Source organism: Thermobia domestica, chromosome 18 (genome assembly GCF_964235325.1).
Source record: "Thermobia domestica chromosome 18, izTheDome1.hap1.1, whole genome shotgun sequence".
NCBI classification, from domain to species: domain Eukaryota; kingdom Metazoa; phylum Arthropoda; class Insecta; order Zygentoma; family Lepismatidae; genus Thermobia; species Thermobia domestica.
The window spans coordinates 89,859,208-89,876,730 of record NC_137471.1 but is presented as its reverse complement, the minus strand read 5'-3'; the positions used below and the strand labels follow the sequence as shown (position 1 = coordinate 89,876,730).

Here is a 17,523-nt window from a genome sequence, read left to right as displayed (position 1 = left end):
TGCACCATCCTGGCATTTGTTTGATGTGAATGAGAAAAAACCCAGGAAGAAACTCACTCCGGATGGCTAGCCTGAAAAGGCTTTTACACCTTTCCGAACGAATGATCCCACCGGGGATTCGAACCTGAGACTATTAGCACCAAAGGTGAGAGCATTAGCGACTACGGTAAGAGAGAGCACTAGTCTCCCCTTCAGGTTCGAGGCTATATGAGACGTAGATCTAAAGATTAACGTAGAATCCGAACTCCTTCCATCACAAATGGACATTAGGTCATCCGCGCTGTGGAAACTATTGTTCCCATATCTTTCCTTCACCTAGTAGCTATACTACCAACGTTTCCGTCACCTGCATTCGTCATTTTGAGTCTTCGACATGCATTGTCATGTCCTTCTCAATAAGTTATTGCTGTTGTAGAAACTTCCAAAATTTGACTAGTTCTCGATGGTTCGTGATATTGTAGCGCCCTTAGTTTGCAACATCGAATAAAAAATGCGGAACTAAAAGTTTTTGTTTAACATGTACATCTGAAATACACGTAACCTGATGTATATATTATCTTTGTTTGTTGACAACACGGTCAATCTGGTGGTATCGCAGAGTGTATCAAACAAGGTTTCAATCTTAATGTTTGTATCATGCAAATTTCGGCACTTTGTAAAAGTTAGCTTTTAAAAGTTATAAGAGTATTTCAAAATAAATGGTCTACCATTTATGTAGGCCAAGTGTGTTGTGGATAGAGGGAGGGAGAATTCTGGCAACAATTAGCCTCCCCTTGATGTGTTTTTTGGCTACGTCACTGTTCAGGAGTCAAACAATTTAGGATAGACTCTGGAATCTTTCATAATATAAATGAGCGTTCTAGCATTACGATACCAGTTTCTTATACACATAGAAATTAGATACAATTGGATTTACCAACTTCGAAATGGGTCCTCAGACGAACAAGCATTGGTCACCATCCTTCCTAATCATTGCTAATTATATAATTAAGCTTTGATAAGACTGGAATAGTGATTATGGCATTTCTTGCTTGTTACCACGGTAATCCCCATCGTTTTGCCGTGGACGAACAGACTAGGTTTGGGCCAAGTTTACACTAGTGATAGGGGATTGGTATACTTACGCAGAGAAGAAAACCTGCACTACACTACATGAAATCAAATTGGCCCCGCGCAGCGCAGTAACCAACGCTCTCCCCTTTAGTGCAAGCGGTCTCGGGCTCGGTTGAAAAAGTGTAGAAACTTTCTCAACAAGCTGAGTGAGGTTTTCCTCATTCACACTAGGCAATTCCGAAATGGAACCTCACATTATGATACCCGGCGCTTCTTTCCTTCCCCATTCATTTCTTCCTCCCCAATACCTCAGGCAGTGTGATTGCCGAGGGATTAACATGGGCAAATGGGATATCGGTAAGCGACAACAAGAGTATAGAAGGGCATTAGAATTACTAGCTATTTTCACGATAAATATTGGCACTATCCCAGTTTACGGACCCATAAATGAGCAAAATTTACACAACAAATATATATTAGTTATATATTTCAAAAGAACAATATATAACTAATTAATATATATATGTGATTCTAACTCTGGAATCCCCAACAATGTGAAAAAAAAAACGTAATCCAAAATGTACGCTTCTATGCATATAATAGTCCATAAGGAAGCCATGAGGGACTGAATTTTTATGTGAGTGCAGTGTGTTAGTTCATGATTGGTAGCGATAACGCTGTCAAACAGGTTAGGTATCTAGTATCATGAAGAACACAATGTGTTTCCTGAATTCTCGCTCAGGCTCGTGCCTACTGTTACTGACACACTTTCTCCCTACGGACAAACCCGCAAGGCTTACCAGCTTTACTCCATCAGATAAACTTTTTGCTTTTAGTGGGCACCTAACACAGGTTGCTCTGTTTTATGGGCTTAAGTTTAGAGTTACACCTTCAGTTTCAAACCTATAAAAAAGCATTTAAAGCATTAAACATTGATAGGTTTGGTTAATTTAGGATAGGATAGGTTAGGTTAGTTTAAGTTAGCTTACGTGACCCGGTAAGACTTTAGTTAAACTAAAACAGTGACTGGAACCGGTTTTCAGAGAAGCTTCAATTCTCACTTAAATTCAGAAATCCGTGGTTCTAATAAAAATTTAGTAGATTCTTTTTATTATTCCTATATATGTTCTGTCAAACTATGCCGAAATATCACATTCAGCGCACCGATTCGCCATCCTATATGACTAGCATGCTGCTGAATCATCGAAACTTTCCGCGTGTTGCAAATATTACCCACTTCTACGTATCTTTTTCCGTATTAAACATAACTTTACTGCCAAACTTACACACCTAAACATCACATAAAAACCCCAAATCATTATTTCTTACCTTATTTCACCTGTAAATTTTTCTAATTTTTATAAAAAACGGAGGGACAACTATACACTTAACCCGTTTTATGCACTGTAGATTTTTTATGGCGTGTGTACGGACATTGTAATTATATCCATAAGGCTAAGCCCTCCGAAAGTGAATCAGCACACTGAAATACAATTCCTGTTACAAAAGAAATAATCCATAAGGTAGTACGACTGGGTATGTCCACGGAAATAGGGACAAAAATTCATGAAAGAAATACAGTTATAATTTTTAGTCAAGTTGTTCTTTTAATAAAAAAAAATATAGTTGTATGTAGCTGGCATCATTAATTTTTTTTTCAGAGAATTACTATTTTCTTATTTTTCCCGTAGGTTACCTTTCATCTACTAAGTTTTAATGTTGATTATATTATACAAGCCTTATTTATTATTACATAGGTCTTACTTTTTTCTGTCGGTATCCCAAGTAAAATTTCATATAACTGATGAAACCTTTTCTTAAAGTATAGTTCAATGTTCAACTTAATTTAAACTGTGCTTATTTCAAATTATTATAAATGTATGTTGCTTACACATAATAATAAAAACTAACTAACTAACTCTATGGCCTATGGAACCCGGAGATTCAATGCCGCGTTCACAAAAGCTCTCCACTGACTTCTATCCTTAGCTAACTGCATCCAGTTTCTACTTTGTATTCCAATCTCTGCGAGATCCATCTTAATATTGTCCTCCCATCTGCGCCTAGGTCTTCCTAATGGTCGTTTTCCGATTGGTCTTCCAGTCAAGACTTTGAGAGCGTTTCTATTTTCTTCCATTCTAGCTACATGACCTGCCCACCTAAGCCCCTAATAATATTGGGTAGACCATATAAATTATGTAGTTCCTCGTTGTGAAGTTTTCTCCATTCCCCATTCTCGTTCCTCTTGGGTCCGAATATTCGTTTCAGGATCTTTTTTTCAAATACTTTCAGTCTATGTACTTCCCTCAGAGTAAGTGACCATGCTTCGCAGCCATACAGAACAACAGGCATAATTATCGTTTTGTATATTTTAAGCTTCAAATTCCTCGACAGAATTTGCGACGACAAAAGATTTTGAACCGAATAGTAACACGAATTCCCTGCTTTTAGTCGACATTTAATTTCTTCGTGAATATGATTTTCCTCTGTTAATATTGATCCTAGATATTTGAAACTATCCACTTTATCAAAAGTATTATCTAACATTTTAACGCATCCATAATTTGCTGTATTCCGGTCCCGACGCACTTCCATGTATTTTGTTTTCTCTGCATTAACTTCTAAACCCATGTCTCTGCGTCCGACTCTGTGCATATTCCACTAAAATAAGTAGTCATAAAATGTAAATAAAAATTTAATATTTTTGTCATAATTAAATTGTGTGTGTCAGTGTCCCTATCTTACATAGTAATTTCATGCACATAGCTATGACCGGACAAAAGAAAATGTACTAAAAAGTCACAGGTTCTGAACGTAGGGAAAAAATTTGTAACGTGAGTTACTATAATATTTTCTTTTCTCCTAGGTTTGCTGTATCATATAAAATGACAATATTTGGTAATTATCTGTATAAATATGACAGCTTTCCTTTAAAAAAAAAAAAAAAAAAAAAAAAACGGAGCTTTTAAGTTTATTGTGGTTTGTATCCTTCAAAATATACGTCATTACGTAACGTGAGTTACCATGGACATACCCGAGTACATTTCCTGATCAAAGTACATGTAGAAGTGTATGTATATCACATGAAATGAAATCTTTTAAGTTTTACATCCCACGTTTGTGTCGTTTAGGCTACAGGAGACGGTGATAAGTAATGAATGAAATGGTAGAATGAAGAAAGTAGGAGGAAACGGGAGAACCCGAGAAAACCACGCACACGGTGTTTGTCCACCACAAAGTTCACTTGGCGGTGGCTGGGACCGAACCCGGGACTGAGAGAGCTTGAAAATGTTAAGATACATTGATTATAAATTTTTTCCGGTATTCTTAAAGTGTCAACAAATGTTATATACAATTTAATTTTGGTAAGAGTGCACTTTGAGCAGAACAAGTGATTCTGTCACAGGAAAAGTATTGTTCACATAGGGTAAGGTAGGGAGGGATAAGTAGGGTAGGGTCGGGTTAGTTTAGGGTAAGAGAATTTTGGACTCATTTTGTTATTAAAAAAAAAGAAAGAAAGAAATGAGTGTAACTCCTCATATTGCTATTTATTGTGAATCAGATCCTATAAGTGTTCTGCTCAAAGTGCACTTTTGCCTTAGTTTATAACAGCTGCCGTATCATATATTGCTTGTTACACTGATTTTACTTCTGATTTCCAAAACGGATTACCGGCAATTAAAAAAACACCTGACGGCTACGAAAGCACAACTCCTGAATCACAATTTTAGTATATCTTTAGTGTCTCTGCAGCTCCAAAATACAGTTCTATACATGTTCTTCATGTTGTAATTTTATATTTACTGATGTTTTTTTTAAAACAAAAATTATGAATTTATCCTCAACGAAATTTTGTTTTCCCCATTCTGTCCATATATACTACAAACACTAACGTAGACGTACACATAAAACAAACTACACTCGCACAGCGACAATACGCATCCCTGCATCGCCTTTGTTTCAGTGTTTCAATATCATACTTGCAGAAATTACTATATTTAATTTTAATGTTATTCATCATGTATATTTTCTACGAAAGATATAAAATATATATGTGATAAATAAGATTTTAAGAACTAAAATCTCTCACTTGATGCATATAACGATAAAAGTTATACATTTTTATTTTTTTTCTCTAAAATAGTTTAAAAAAGCAAGTCGGCCACATCCAATAAATGTCCGTGCGACAATTGAGCATCGAATGTTGTTTACGCTGAATGGAAACGCACAGGACAATCTCTAAAAACTTAAGCTTAAAGTATCTACTTGTGTTCATATTAAAATTTTGTGTAGCGTTATTTGATTAACTTATAATTGTTGACTTGCTTGAGATTTACAATGAGTTCAGGACAATACTCATTTCTTGCTATGCGGGAGGAATATCAGGTAAGTATCCTTCATGGAAGCTAATTAAGTACGTTCTTTACCAAATTCAGTAGGGCAGATTAAGAATACTGGCGTGTAAAAAATGAAAAAATTGTCGATGAAATCAGAAACAAAAATAAATTTTAAGGCTGATATTTAGTATCTCCCCCAATGGTAATAGTATACATAAGAACCCCCTGATCTGCGTTTTTTCTGTGTTCTATTACCGCTTCTTCATGAAATACCATAAATTTTCTACGTAGCGCAATAGTAAGAAGTATCCATGTGCACAAGACATGCGATATGCGTTAAATCCCCCCCCCCACACATACATAGTCATAGATAAAGTACAAGGGCACTAGACATGCAGATATAAAGTACAGGTACGTTCTTTTTTATTTTCGTATCAGTCGATAAGTAAATAAAAGTCGCTTTATTACCTCCTTTGTAAGTTCGTACATACTCAATAAATAATCCCTAAAAGTATGAGCGTCCTGCTCCTTCTGAAACTGATGCAGCTTCATGTATACTATATCCCCCCCCCCCCCAATCTTGCACATATAAGATTTACAGTGTGGTACTTTACAAAATATAGCTGAGCTAGGGACAGCTAGCGAAAGGAGTTAGAAGCCCCCAGGGTCCTTGTACTTCTACCTTTATCACAATTTAGACAAAAATAAGGTACTCGGTTCTGGAACCATGAAACGAGTTGGGGAAGATACTAAATGCCATCCAATTCTAATTACGGGGGTACGGAATTACTTCATAGCGGAGCGAAGTAATTGCTTACGGACACTAAAATTATCAATGCTATGTAACCGAATGAAGGCGTGTCGAAATTAATCGGGTGGTGCGTCCGAAGGGTGCAGGCGCGTCAGCGATGGAGTATACGCGGAAACGAGGGTGGTGAACAAGTGAAATTTGGGATTGATACGAGTTTTAATATCAATTGTTGTGGGTAGACAATAGTAATACACCACTTGTAAAAATGAAATACAGTTTCTGCAAGCTGCAGAAATTCACCAGCGTTGGAAAACAGTAGCATTCCAGTCATCTTTTATATGCACTTCCTTATTTTATCCGCCGCAAAAACTTGTAATTATTTTACAGTAGTAAACCTAAAACACAGCTGTATTACTTTGTATTGAATTTTACCTGTAAGTTTCACAAAATGTGTTGTGCTAATACTTGATCACCAGCTAATAAAGTATTTTATTTAACGACGTACGTTAATAACCTTTAGACTAATGGAGACAAATAATTAAAGTGATTATATAATTGACGGACAGGTGTGGTTGGAGGTAGGAAAATCAGTAGAAAATCCACGGATTAGGATAGGTACAAGTTGATGTGCAGGTGCAGAATAGTCCATCAAATAAATAGAATAATTTTAAAAAAAATCTTCTAGACTATTATTATCGTAGCTCATGCCTAAATAATTGCGTAATATATATACGTGAAAAATTGTTCGTTTTTCCTTATGGTTATAAATACGCGCCTTGACGTACGTCATAAAGGCTAGTGAGCAAAAAACACAAGCAAACTTACGCTAGTTGGCGGGGAAATGCAAGAATGCTATCTAACCGAATCGGCAGGAACACAATAGAGGGAAATTCGTGGGATTTCGTCCATAAGGAGCAGGCGCGTCAGCGACGAAAGCTATCGCATAAACTAGGCTAGTAAAAAAAAATACTTGAAATCATATAGATTAGAGCACTTGTAATGCATAGTAGTAACTCTATGCTTGTAAACATACAAAACAGAATTCCTACATCGTGCAGAAGTGCCCTGCTGGTGGAAATTAGTATCAGAATCGTGGGGTTAACTATCGCAGATGCCAGCCCAGAAGTACAAAATTTACGAAGAAATGAACAGAATCCGACGAAATGTCAGCATGAGACTAATTAAAAAGGTAATGAAGGTCATCAGTATAGAGTTATTAATTAGGGAGAAAAACGAAGCTCAAATTCTGTACTATATGGGTTCCCGTATTGATGAAATATTGGGTAAACAAGCAATAGAGGATAATATAGCAGTGTTTCAAACCTACTGTCTTATTAACTAACCTACGACGTGCATGCTGCAGTAATGGGGGGAAGTACAGTATAAAAATATATAGCAAATCTAATAAGAGAGTTGCATCTGGGCCAAATGGGGCCAAATTTTGGATACTATCCCATTTTATGTGGACATAAATTTGAAAAACCCACGGATGGAATATGTTATTGATAATAAAATTGTACAAATAATCAAAATATATGGACATCTTCGATCTTACATGTATAATAAGGTAGAAATATGGAATGGAAAATGCGGTTTTACTACATAGTATTCAATAAGAAAGACTTGATGAAGTGAAGTGCTATGTGAAGGCAGTGTACAAATGTTCAAAGCTTGAGTTTTATGTTGTAAAATTTTTCCACCAACCTTTTTTTATGTGTATACCCATCATCGTTAACGCACCTCATTCCTACGGACGCACCATCTCGCTGCTGCTCGAGCCACATGTTGCGCTCCTGCCCTGACTTGGTTAGGTGACATTTGTGATTTTAGTTCCCACCTAGCACAAGTTGGTTTGTGTTTTAAGTTCGCGTTTTATGCACTGCAGTTCTATGCCATATGTACATAGGCTGTAGTTATACTCAGTCCTCCTAAAGACATTCTGTACCTATTAGTGCAAATCCTTCCTTAATAGAGTTTCTAAGTGGTAAAAGTGCATTTCCTGCTGATAGAAGTTAATATTTTATGAATATACAGTAAGTAGCCCCATAATGTGGCAACATAGTATAGGAAAGAAGTATTTACATACGCGTTTTGTAATTTTTGATGTTCAAGGAGCATGTGATTGATGTAGCGCTCCGCCCCCAATCTCCCCTTTATAAGTTTGTACTGTAAAGGGCGTTGTTTTGAATACAGGTTGATGTGAGTCTAGCCATCTGCGGGAGATTAGCCAGTTTCCTAAGACATTTTGGACTGTTATTACCATGGTGCATGCCTAAATAATTCGCACAGATTAATATAATGCGTGTAGAATAATATAAGGATTTCGACAATACAGTAGACGACTTTAGTAATGAGAATCCCCAGTTTCAATTACGATAACAAATACATACAAATTTTATACTTACACCAGTTATTCTACCACACTAATTGTATTTGTAATTTCTACACTAGTATCTGTAACTCTAAAAATTCGCAAACCCTGAAATATTGAAGGCAATAGCAGCGACAAATAACGGGTATAGGGCTGCGGTGGCTCAGTGGTAGAGCGTTCACCTCTGATGCTTGGGGTACCGGGTTCGATCCCAGACCCCGCCAAGTGAACTTTGTGGTGAACAAGCACCGCGTGCGTGGGTTTTCTCGGGGTTCTCCCGTTTCCTCCCGCTTTCTTCATTCCACCATTTCATTCATTACTCATAATCACCGTCTCCTTTAGCCTAACCGGCTAAACCGTGGGACGTAAAACTTGAAGATTTCATTTCATTTTTCAAATAACGGGTACAGTTTTATTAGTTATTATTTATATCTACAAGTGTCTTGCTTCTGGGAGGATAATTTGTATATTTATTTTTGTGCATTACAAATGACTGTTTTTTCCAGAAGAATACTTAAATACTTTTGTTTATTATTCACAATATTGTAAATATACCTGTGTATCTTATTTAAATATTATGTGTAAGTAGAGCATTTTTTTTCGACTTTTTGAACAACTTCTTCGAAAATCGTTGAAAATTGCCGTGAAGCTGTTGAAATCATACAGTGAAAAGTGAGAACTTCACAATTATAATATAGAATCCTAGTATTGATGTTATACTAAGCTGGTAAGCTAAGATATTGACCCTGGTCTTCGTTGCGTACGATATCTAATTGTCAGATAAATTCGTCACTGCTTTGTGTACGCGCAACCCACCAGTGCTAATACGCCCAGATCCTATGACTATCTTTCTCTTCTTGCTTTCTCTGTTCCCTAAACTGGGTTATATGAAAATTACTTTCTGATCGTCCTAAAATATACAAATATACAAGTTGCCGTGTACCTCAATGTTTGTGTCTACGTATATGCTTTTGGTATTAGGCTGATTGGAGCCGGAGCCGGGCAATTGAAAGTGTTTCCACTCACGTCAGTGAATCCTGTTTTGGGCAGTTGATATTGACGGACGTTTCATATGATAGTCGTCGAAATGAGGTGGTTGTGACATACTTCATTCGTAATTAGGGCGTGCCGTTTGTCGCCTGTGTTGTGACATCTATATTCTTGTGGAATGTCCAGAATACGCGTACCTCAGAGATTGTGAATGACTGGAATCTTAATCAGGTTTTGGGAAATAATGCTATTTTCTCACTTTGATTCGTGGGATTGGAGTAGTTTTCGTGCTGTGAGATTTTTCGTTTAAAACTTTTCATTATGTGTTACCATTATTGCTATTTTTGAGTTTTTTTTTTTTTTTTTTGTTATTTACTTTTTTTTTTTTTACAAGCTTAATTGTGAATTTTTAGTGTACAGAATGTGGTACACGTAAATCCAAAGAAACAGTCGAGTTTTTGTGATATGCTCGAACAATTTCAGTGTTGACTCATTGTTAAGGTCTTACTCCTTCTGTGGAACTCTTCTGAGAAAAGAAATAAATGTAACTTCACTCCTGAAAACTATAGTAAGAGTTTTGGGAAAACGTTTATTGTACAGTAGTATTGTTTATCACTAATTTTAGAACTTTATTTTTCCTGCGAGTATAATAGTAGCGAAATTCCAAATAACTGTTGATCACTTTCCACCACTTAAACTCACGAAGTGAATTTTGGAACTTTATTTGTATGTCTTTTTGGTAAAAATTTACCCTAATTTCATAAATTATATGAACTAATTTCAATCTTAGCGCCAACATTCCAAATTGATTATATGCTTGGTATTGTTTGTTTTTCTGGCATGTTTAAAAAATGTGCATATCTAATATATGTATATATTCCAATTTTTAGAAAACACTTGAAGTATGTTGCCAAAATGGAGATATTAACTTCCTGCAGAAGAAATTTGAATCACTTAGTGGAAGGTAAATTACGTTTTTCTCAATTTTTAAAGTATTAATCATAAATCGACGGAGCACAGTTTATTTGTCGCTTCCTTTCTATTCCTTGTGTCGTAATAATGTAACTTATGCAATTATTTCTTTTTTTAGTTGATTGGAAATATGTTGTAATGAATGAGTCGTGTTCAAGTGCTTTAGAGTTTCTTTCGTACAATGCACACCCAATTATAAGTTAAATGGAAATAACACACAGCAAAAAATGAGGTGTTGGAACAAAACAAGATGACTACCATTTTAGGATATTACTCGTGTGTTAATTTAACACCAAGGACATCGCCTTCTGAGCATATGAGAAATAACAAGTAATTGTTAGTGATAATTTCAATAGAATTTTATTGTTTGCAATGAGCAAAACTTTACGAAGTATATTTGACATTTGACGAAGTATTTTTGACATTAACTAATATCGTAATGCTGTAATCGATGACGAAAATAGTTTTGTAAGCCTATGAATTATCTGACAACAATCACATGAGTAACAGTTCTGCAATCTGTTGTTCTTATATCCTAGCACATAAGAGAAACAAATAAGAACAACAGATGGCAAAAAGCTTTGCTCAATGGAAACAGTAAAATCCAATTCAAATTATCAATGACAATTACTAGTTACTTCTGATTTGCTAGGAAGGCGATGTCTTTGGTGTTAAATTAACACACAAATAACACGCTAAAGTGGTAGTCGTTTTATGTTGTTTTAACACAACACTTTTTTCTCTGTGTAGTGTACATGATTTTGTGTCTGTGTTCGATAAATGCATTAAAATATGTTAATGTCTGGTTATAAGAACTCTAACTAGTCAGATAGTTAACTTTAACTAATTAATGAGTGTTAATAGACCAATGTATGCATTTTAAATATTGATTATGTAAAATAACTAATTTATATAAATGAGAGCAAATACTGTTGCATATGTTGTGCGTCTTGGGGTGTTATTCTACAATATTTCGTCTGTTCGCTTGTTCATATAGTCTCCGGATTTCTTCGTAAACTGTTTCTTAATTTATGTAGAAGAATAATATCCCAAGACACACTACACAGGTAACAATATTTAATTTCTTTTTATGTGAGTAATGTGTGGCTAGAATATCAATTATTAATGTCAATTCTGCGTTCCTGACTCTGAGTTCTTTCTGTTACATTCAAACCACAATAGAAGCGAACAAATTCTTCTGACCAATAATAATAATAAAAAAAAAAAATCGAGATTTCAGCGGACTTGCATGTTTTATGACCACTTCATGGCGAACAAGTGAGTTTTTGATGCCCATGTATATATAGAAAGAGTGCTAGTATCCTCACCATTCAATGTATCGGATTTTAAAATGAAGTTTTCTATTTTGTGATTTCCAAGAGACTTTTTAGTTTCCTCATACACAAAAATTAAGAGTATGTTATTAACAGCTCCAACGATTTTTCATACTTATTAAAAAAATATTATTTGACGCATATTTATGTAATTTGTGAAAAGATATAACGACTTACTGCAATCACATGCACTTTAATTTCACTAAACTGTTTCAGCAGTTTTTGGTGCCTTCTTCAGTAACTCTGGGAAAATCATTTGTAATACAGAGTATTTGCAGTGATAGATGGATCAACAGAAGAATTGTTTAGGTATTTGGGTTTACATTAACAACAAGACATTGTACCCCCTTATTTTTCAACTAGACATAGTAAAAAAGTGAAAAATTTCAATGTGAGTTTCTCATAACTACTGACGAAGGCTTCTACGATTGTTGAAACAGATTAGTGTAATTAAAGTGCACTTGAACGCAATAACTTTATATTTTGTTTATTAAGGTGGTCCTTATTTTTCGACTTCCGAGTTTTTGTAAAGCCTTCTCTCTTGAAATTGTTCCATGCCATACTAAAGTAACCCGTGAGAAAAATTTGCTTAATTGAATAATATTACGACCCCACATTTTGAATGCATTTACAATATACAATATGAAGCAAAGATTGCTTGTAAGTTTGGAAAGACAGTTGTAAGTTTAATAAACGTATATGTTTTATGAAAATAATAGCAATTAAAAGTTTAGAGATAAGGTGGAAATAGTGTCAGGTGTGTATGTGTGTATTTGTGGTGCAAAACAACCCCAAAATTATATGCCACATGACTGCTTTCCTATTAAAAATTTTGGACCTGAATCTAAGATGGCGACCATGATGGTAGTACATAGTAATAGATACAGTTCTACCTCCATTATCCCTATCCAATATATAGTGTTATTCCCTCCAGCCATTTTACCCCCTAATATAACAGTTAATGTACACAATATGTTGAAGTTTTCATATTATTTTTGCAATTATATACCATGAACAAAATAAAATTTACATACCTTGCTTCAGTTAGTGTTATTATTTCCTTATATTTCACTTTTTATATTTTGGAAGCATTTTCAGAGGTCTCTGCTGTTGAAGATAGATCAAGTTGTAGTTGCATGCTTGCATTGTTCTTAATTATATGTTGAGGTTTTTGAAAATATACTACTAGCCATGGTCTTGGAAACGAGCTACAAACAAACTAAATTCCCTATTTCAGACAGTATTGTCCTTGCGGAACACGTTAAACTAGAAATTATTTTAATTTATTTATTCATTTCGCATAAATGAAGACCGATAGTATTGAAACTTTGAGCACTTGAAGTTCGTATAATTTAGCAGCGGAACGTAATGTCTTCATTACAAGTTGGTGACTGCGAACACTGGTCGTCGCATAGTATGTGCTTTCAGGTAGAGAAATGTCATGTGTATGCACCTTATGCATTCCTAGTAATGGTGAAGGTATTTATATTTTGATTATTAGGTCAGTCCATCTGAAGTGGTCCAAACATGGCGAAAATGGTTGCTCGCCCATCTCCGAAAATGATAGAAATTAGAGTGTGATGAACTTTGTGTATGAGAAGATCAATAACACAATTCACTTTGTCGTATGTACAGTTGTTCCTGAATGGCGGCCATCTTCGTTGTCGGTGGAGTGCCAATTTATGCATTTGTAATCGTTTACGAAAACTACAATTGCTGAGGACGTACGAGTCAGACAAACACCAAACAAAAACGAATGTTTAGAGGAGAGACTGAGGTACACGGAGAATATATACTGCTGCTTTTAAATAAGTATACAGGGTTGCAAATCAACACATAAAATCACTAGAAAAAGTACAGAAAATTATACTTTTAAAGGGGCTGTAATTTGGAATGGCGTAAAGTGGGGGTTCATAAGTTTTGTGCTGAATACTTACAACGATGTTGTATGTCTATGCGATAAATTACTTCCATTTTCGTGTAGTTATTTTGAGCAATGGTGCTTAAAAGTGTACAATCTATTGTGTAGAAGAAAAAGGAGATATATGTTGTTGATTCTAAATATAAAGAAATAAGGTTTAATCTTAGTACCTAAAAATATATGTTGATTTTATATGTATAAACTGTACTCCTAGTTACCATAACAGCAGATATTTTTTTTATTTAAAAGTTGCTATGACAACCAAAAGGGAAAATTATTATTATTAATGGAGATGTGAAAGAGAATAAAAGGTAATAGTGTTACAAGGTGACGTGTCTGATTCTTGTATTATTGAACGTGTTGACATATATTAAAATTACACGAACTGTGGGCTAAATGTAACGTTTAAAAATATAAAATATAAGAAGTTAATCGTTACAGATGGTGGTTTACTGACCAGGATTACCTTGAGATTAGTTTGAAGTTAAGTAAAGCAGTCTCATCATAGCGTTTAACACGGAGTATACTTTACTCAGAAGTAAGAAAAGAATTTATAGAAACATTAAAATGAGTGTTTCTGGGAATGAAAATATAAATGAGAAAGGTGGTGATGTAGAGCTACCAGGTACGAACTCATCAACGAACGTGGCTGATCTTATAAAACAGCTTGGTCAGCAAATGTCGCATCTAACACAACAAAAAATGGATACCAAGCTGGAGCAAATGTCCCATCAAATAACACAGTCCATAACACAACTAGCACAACAGATGGATGCTAAGTTTGAGCAAATAAACCAACAAATACATTCAAAATTAGAACAAACAGATTATAAGATGGAACATATTTTACATCGATTTGCTGATGTACAAAGTTCGGTAGAAATTGTTGAAACTTTAGTTAATGAGCATACTAGTCAGATCAGGGAATTGCAAAAAGAAGTAAGTGCGATCAAAGAGAAGTTTAGTACTGCAAATAGTGATCCAGTTCCAGCTGTCAACATTGAACCTATACCATATGAACCCAGAGTAGTAGTGGAAAATAGTAATTCATCCGAAGAATATTCTGAAAAGGACGATAGGGAAGCTAGTATAGATAGAAATGGGAGAAAAAATCATTCATCTCACCGCAGGAAAAACATTCCCGTAAATTCCAAACATTGTAAGCATACTAGTAAAAGTAATCATTTTCGGTTTAGTGAAATTAGATCTCTAACAAAATTTAGTGGAAGATCAGAAGACATTCCGGCCAGCACATTCTTAGAAAAGTTCGAGGAAGAATGTGATTTAATTGGAGTAGACAAATCTAAGTTTTTGAAAATTCTGCCCCATGTTTTATTACCACCGTGTTCCGTATGGTTCAAAGCAATTAGAAGTAATTTACGTAATTATTTAGATTTTAAACATGCCTTACTTTCTAATTTTGAAAACAATTTTATGTTGGCCAATAGGGACGCCTTAGTTCGAAATAGACATTATAACCCCAAATTGGATAAGAGTCTCGCTGATTTTGTGATATCCGTATATAATGAATTGAAGTTAATTAATCCATACCAACATGAATCAAGAGTAATAGCATCAATCCAAATCTTGTTACCTTTTAAGTTGCAACAAATGTTGATTTCTGCACAATGCGTTAATTTCAATCACTTTATTATGATAGTGCAAAATTTTGAAACTCAATCTGTGTTGCAGGCTAATAGTAATCGGAATCAAGCCAATACTAATCGTAATCAAGTTAGTTATGTTCCTGTTCGCAACAGGAACAGAGGAGAAGGTGATCTTAATGCGAGAAATAATAGATTCTATTGTAAAGAAAATAGAACTGAATTTAATTTTAGGAGAAACAGGAACAATAATCATAATACATTTAGGAACCAAGCGAACAATAAGTTCAACTTTCCACGAAATGGATTTCATAATAGATCCATAGGTGGCAGAAATTCTCAAAATAGAAACCAAGGTACGGTGGAAGCAAATAAGAGGCAGAACTGTATACAAGATTGTGGCGTGCGACGTAACTTAACCAAATTCTTTGGTAATATAACTTAAGCTAATCTTGTAGCGTCCGAGAAAACATATCCAATTGATTTTTGTTTTATTTCATTTTAAATATTGTTATGATTTCATTTGTTTACAAGAAAATAATTCTAACAAATTGAAAAAAAAAAATGTGTTATGGAAAATATTCGTTTGAATCATCCTAGATATATTTGTACTTTGTTCGAATTCTCTACAGAAATTAATTAATTCATACCAACTTTATTAAATCTTAATATGATAATTTATTTATTTGTATTATTCCTGAATATGATATTGATCAATTCTTGTTTCGTTTTACTTTGAGTATTGTTATGATTCCCTTGTAATTCGCTTTACTTATCAGTATTGTGCTTTCATAATCATTTGTAATCATCTTAAGTATGCCCAAATGGAAGATATGGTATATAGTATGTCAACATATACTGAGTTGATTCGTCTCTGAGCTCCATTGTTATTGAACTAAACAATATGCCTTAGGACCTGGATAATTAAATAAGTTAATCGCGTTTTGAATAAGTCCTCTTTGTTGGTAAGTTTATAGAATTAAAATGGAATTAATTGTTAAATGAATATAAGAATGAGATAAAATGAAATTAATATATGTATTATAATATATATACGAGGGCTATTCGAAAAGTAAGGTAACCGTGTGTCAGAATATGTAACGGTCCAGGATTCTTTCTTAAATTTAATCAATTTAAGAAATCCTCGTCAGGAACCATATATACAACGATATTGTATATCTATGCGATAAATTACTTCCATTTTCTTGTAGTTATTTTGGGCAACGGTGCTTAAAAGTATACAATCTGTTGTGTAGAAGAAGAAGAAGAAGAAGAAATTAAAATATATGTTGTTGATTCTAAATATAAAGAAATAAGGTTTAATCTTAGTAGCTAATGTATAAACTGTACTCCTAGTTACCATAACAGCAGATATTTTTCTTTTTTTTATTTAAAAATTGCTATGACAACCAAGAGGGAAAATTATTATTATTATTGGAGATGTGAAAGAGAATAGAAAGTAATAGTGTTACAAGGTGACGAGTCTGATTCTTGTATTATTGAACGTGTTTACATATTTTAAAATTACACGAACTGTGGGCTAAATGTAACGTGAAAAAATATAAAATATAAGAAGTTAATCGTTACATACTACTGCATGTAAAGAGTCTGCAGAAACATCCACACCTATGATACTACTGGCACCATAGATTTATGGGGGTCCCAAAGTTTGTTATTTTGATGTCAGGTTTGGGCCTTAATCTCAGAAGGGCAAAGTACTAAAAATTGCTGCTCAGGCCACAAAGTAATTTTGTATGTGAATAAACTATTGCAAGAAAATCATGATTGATATTACATGGAGAAAAACGTGAGAACATGATAAAAACTCGAAGATAGCACTCGCGTGACGATGATCATAGCCCGGAAAAATTTTAATGTTTTGTTATGCGTCATGCTACATCTCAAAAACTATTCATGGCTCAGCAATTAGGTCCGGAAGAGTATATGTTCTCCGTGTACCTCAGTCTCTCCTCTAAATATTCGTTTTTGTTTGATGTTCGTCTGATATGTACGTCCTCAGCAACTGTAGTTTTCGTAAATGCTTGCAAATGCACAAAAATGGCACTCCACCGACAACAAAGATGGCCGCCATTCAGGAACACTTATACATACGACAACGTGAATAATGTTATTGACCTTCTTATACACAAGGTTCGTCACACTTATTTTTTTATAGTTTTCGGAGATGGT

The 17,523-nt window shown here is 34.5% G+C and overlaps 1 protein-coding gene across 1 annotated transcript in view; it reads left to right on the top strand.

Moving 5' to 3' along the window:
* The first annotated feature begins 5,226 nt into the window (after window positions 1-5,226).
* The window catches only part of Hpr1 (THO complex 1-like protein Hpr1), a 61,368-nt gene continuing 49,071 nt past the window's right edge, over window positions 5,227-17,523 (top strand). The window contains exons 1-2 of the mRNA XM_081746184.1: window positions 5,227-5,439; window positions 10,393-10,466. Coding sequence (XP_081602310.1) covers window positions 5,392-5,439; window positions 10,393-10,466 — 122 coding nt within the window. The 5' untranslated portion in view covers window positions 5,227-5,391. The remainder of the gene's footprint in view (window positions 5,440-10,392; window positions 10,467-17,523) is intronic.